Source organism: Propithecus coquereli, unplaced genomic scaffold (assembly GCF_000956105.1).
Source record: "Propithecus coquereli isolate 6110/MARCELLA unplaced genomic scaffold, Pcoq_1.0 Scaffold469, whole genome shotgun sequence".
Lineage (NCBI taxonomy): Eukaryota > Metazoa > Chordata > Mammalia > Primates > Indriidae > Propithecus > Propithecus coquereli.
The window spans coordinates 974,458-977,518 of record NW_012150496.1 but is presented as its reverse complement, the minus strand read 5'-3'; the positions used below and the strand labels follow the sequence as shown (position 1 = coordinate 977,518).

Here is a 3,061-nt window from a genome sequence, read left to right as displayed (position 1 = left end):
TACTGTCTAACAGTCCATTGTATAGTTATATGATACTTCATCCATTTCCTGGATATAAAATTCTAAGTTGACAATTATTCTTTCAGCCCCTTAAAAATAGCATTCAACAGACTTCTTGTTTCTACCATTTCTGTTGAATGGACAGCTGCTAGCTAACTGCTGCTTATTTAAAGGTAATCTTTCTGTGTTCTCTGGCCACTTTTAAGATTTTTCTCTTGTTTTTGATTTTCAGCAGTTTAACAATGCTGTCTATAGATGTGGACTTTGGTATTTCTCCTGCTTGAGGTTCATACCACTTCGGCAATTTATGGACTATTGTTCTTCATCAGTTTGTAAAAGTTCTAAACCATTTTATCTTCAAATAACTCTTTTGCCCCACCCTCTTTCTCTTGCCTCTCTGGAACTTTAAATATATGCATCAGACCTTCTCATGGTATTTTTTCTCTGCCTTACTCTTTCTTAATTCCTTTCATCTTTTGTCTCTGGTTATTTTCATCTTACATCTTTTAGTTTACTAATTCTCTCTTCAGATGTGTCTAATCTGAAACACATTCACTTGAGTTAATTTCCCTTACTGATTTTCTCATTTCCAGAATCTCCATTTGTTTATTGTTTTTACAGTTTCCAGTACTCTGCCAAAATTCTCAGTCTTGTCTTTTATCTCCCTGAATGTGAAAAGTTATTTCAAAAGTATCTATATGAGAATTCCAATATCTGGAGGCCCTGTTTCTACTATCTTTTGTTTCTTTTCTTTATAGTTTGTGTCTTTGTGGAGCCAGTTGCTTTTGATTATAAGCCAGACATTGATTTGAAACTGTAGAAATAATTTGTGACCTTACATGATACTACCTTTCTCCAGGAAGGATTTATGATTCTGCCAGATGCCTGGGGACACTAGCAATTTAGGAACCCTCAAACTAATTTTAGAGATTGATCTGTAGCCTCTGAGAGAGTATGTCTACTCCTGGTTAACCCTTGCTCCTATGTTATAGCCCCCTTCAGGGTCCTGACTCAAAATGAGGTATGCTCATCAGGTATCCCTTCTTTGGGGGCCATGGGCTCTGATCTCTGCCCCCTTTATTTACTACCACTAGCTTGTCAAAGGGGTTGCTTAGCTTTTCAGCAGCTCCCTCCAGAACTGGTTTTTCCAAAGGATAAGTGAATTCATGTCTCTGGAAGTAATGTGGAATAAAAGTATTGTCTGAAAATATATTCATGATCTGTTTTTGTAAAACTTTTGGCTTATACAATCATCTACCTTTGTATTATGAACATGTGGGTAATGACATCTCCTCACATCATACACATGCCCCACAATCCCAAGTGCCCTGCCATATATAAACTAGTTACTAAATAAATTTTACCTGCAAGTTGTTTCAAAATATAGGTCAAAGTATAAACGAGTTTGCCTCCATAACCCTGGGTCTCACTCATCATATAAGTGATAACAAACTTTTACTAAATTATATTTATATTCACATTACCCTCCTCTGCTCCTCTTCAGCATCAGCAAAGAGTTTACGAATATTAGCTTCTGATTCTCCCACATATTTGTTAAGGATTTCTGGCCCATTGACCACCTTGGGCTCTCTTGCGTTCAACATCTTGCCAATCTGTCGAGCCAAGAGAGTCTTACCACAGCCTGGGGGTCCATATAACAGGATGCCTTTAACATGTTTACAACCTGAAAAGGAGAAGAAAAACAGTTTTATGTCAACTAAGTAAAATCCAAGTATGACTCTAAAGGAAGGTTTTCTTTCTTCTTTATATGTACTTTAGAAAAAACAGTGATGCCATGAAACCATTTACATATATTAATATCCACATGCCACAAACATGAATGAACAATTGAACATCCAGAAACAATTTCCATAATAGTATTAACGTCTGAGGGGAAAAAGCTGCTGGTTAAAGGTCTTTGAAAAAGTACATTCGAGCTATCATTTAAAACAAACACTTTTAGCTGTCAAAATGTCTAATTAGGAAATATTACCTATTTTCATTATCTTTTACTTTAAGGTCAGAGGAAAAAAAGATTTGTTTTTAGACAAATCTAACCCAAAACAAAACTATTATAATACCGTAGGCTCCAGAAACTATATGTTAGTCATAGAATAACAGGTCTATGTGTCAATACGAGCACTTGAAAAAAGGACAAATGTGTCTGAGTTAGATGGGTATGAAAGAATACAGAGACTTTGTGGATAAAGTTGAATGTCTTACCCCGTATGACTAATACAAGTGAGGTGCGTGCTTCTTTAGAGCAGCCCACATGAAGAAGTTGTTTCAAGAGTAGTGTCCAACTTTTTCTAGGCAAGAATAGCTAAATGTCTTAAAGGTACCATTAACAATCCAAACTAGCAAGACTGATGATCTACACTCCCCAGGATTTCTTTAGCCAACTCTATATAAGTGCTTACTCCATTTCTTAAGATGAAGATGACCTGAGGTTTCTGTTTCCTCACATTAGGGACTCTCCCTTTTCTCTCACTTTTCTACCAATTTCCCAGTTAAGACACATGGCTCCTTTCTGATGAGTTTTTTTTCTTTATCCTATACCTAAAAAAGCACTCTGAAATAATGGATGATTACATTTCAGTATTACACTCATAACTATGGATGAAAAAGAAAACTTCTGAAAATGTAATATTAGCACTATGTTTCCAGGGAAAATGGTTTGTCCTTATTTAAAATGAAAACATTAAAAAGTATATCTTCCTGTAATGCTAACACTCTGGAAGGCCGAGACGGGAGGATTGCTTGAGCTCTGGAGTCTAAGACCGGCCTGAGCAAGAGCGAGACCCTGTCTCTACTAAAAATAGAAAGATTAGCTGGGTGCAGTGACGTGTGCCTGTAGCCCCAGCTACTCAGGAGGCTGAGGCAGGAGGATAGCCTGAGTCTAAGAGTTTGAGGTTGCAATGAGCTATGATGACACCATTGCACTCTAGCTGAGGTGACAGAGTGAGATTCTGTCTCAAAAAAAAGTATATCTTAGGCCGGGCGCGGTGGCTCACGCCTGTAATCCTAGCTCTCTGGGAGGCCAAGGCGGGCGGATTGTTTG

The 3,061-nt window shown here is 37.5% G+C and overlaps 1 protein-coding gene across 1 annotated transcript in view; it reads right to left on the bottom strand.

Moving 5' to 3' along the window:
- Positions 1-3,061, bottom strand: part of NSF (N-ethylmaleimide-sensitive factor) — a 187,097-nt gene that overhangs the window by 80,821 nt on the left and 103,215 nt on the right. Inside the window, exon 8 of the mRNA XM_012655230.1 lies at positions 1,485-1,684. Within this exon, the coding sequence (XP_012510684.1) occupies positions 1,485-1,684 (200 nt within the window). The remainder of the gene's footprint in view (positions 1-1,484; positions 1,685-3,061) is intronic.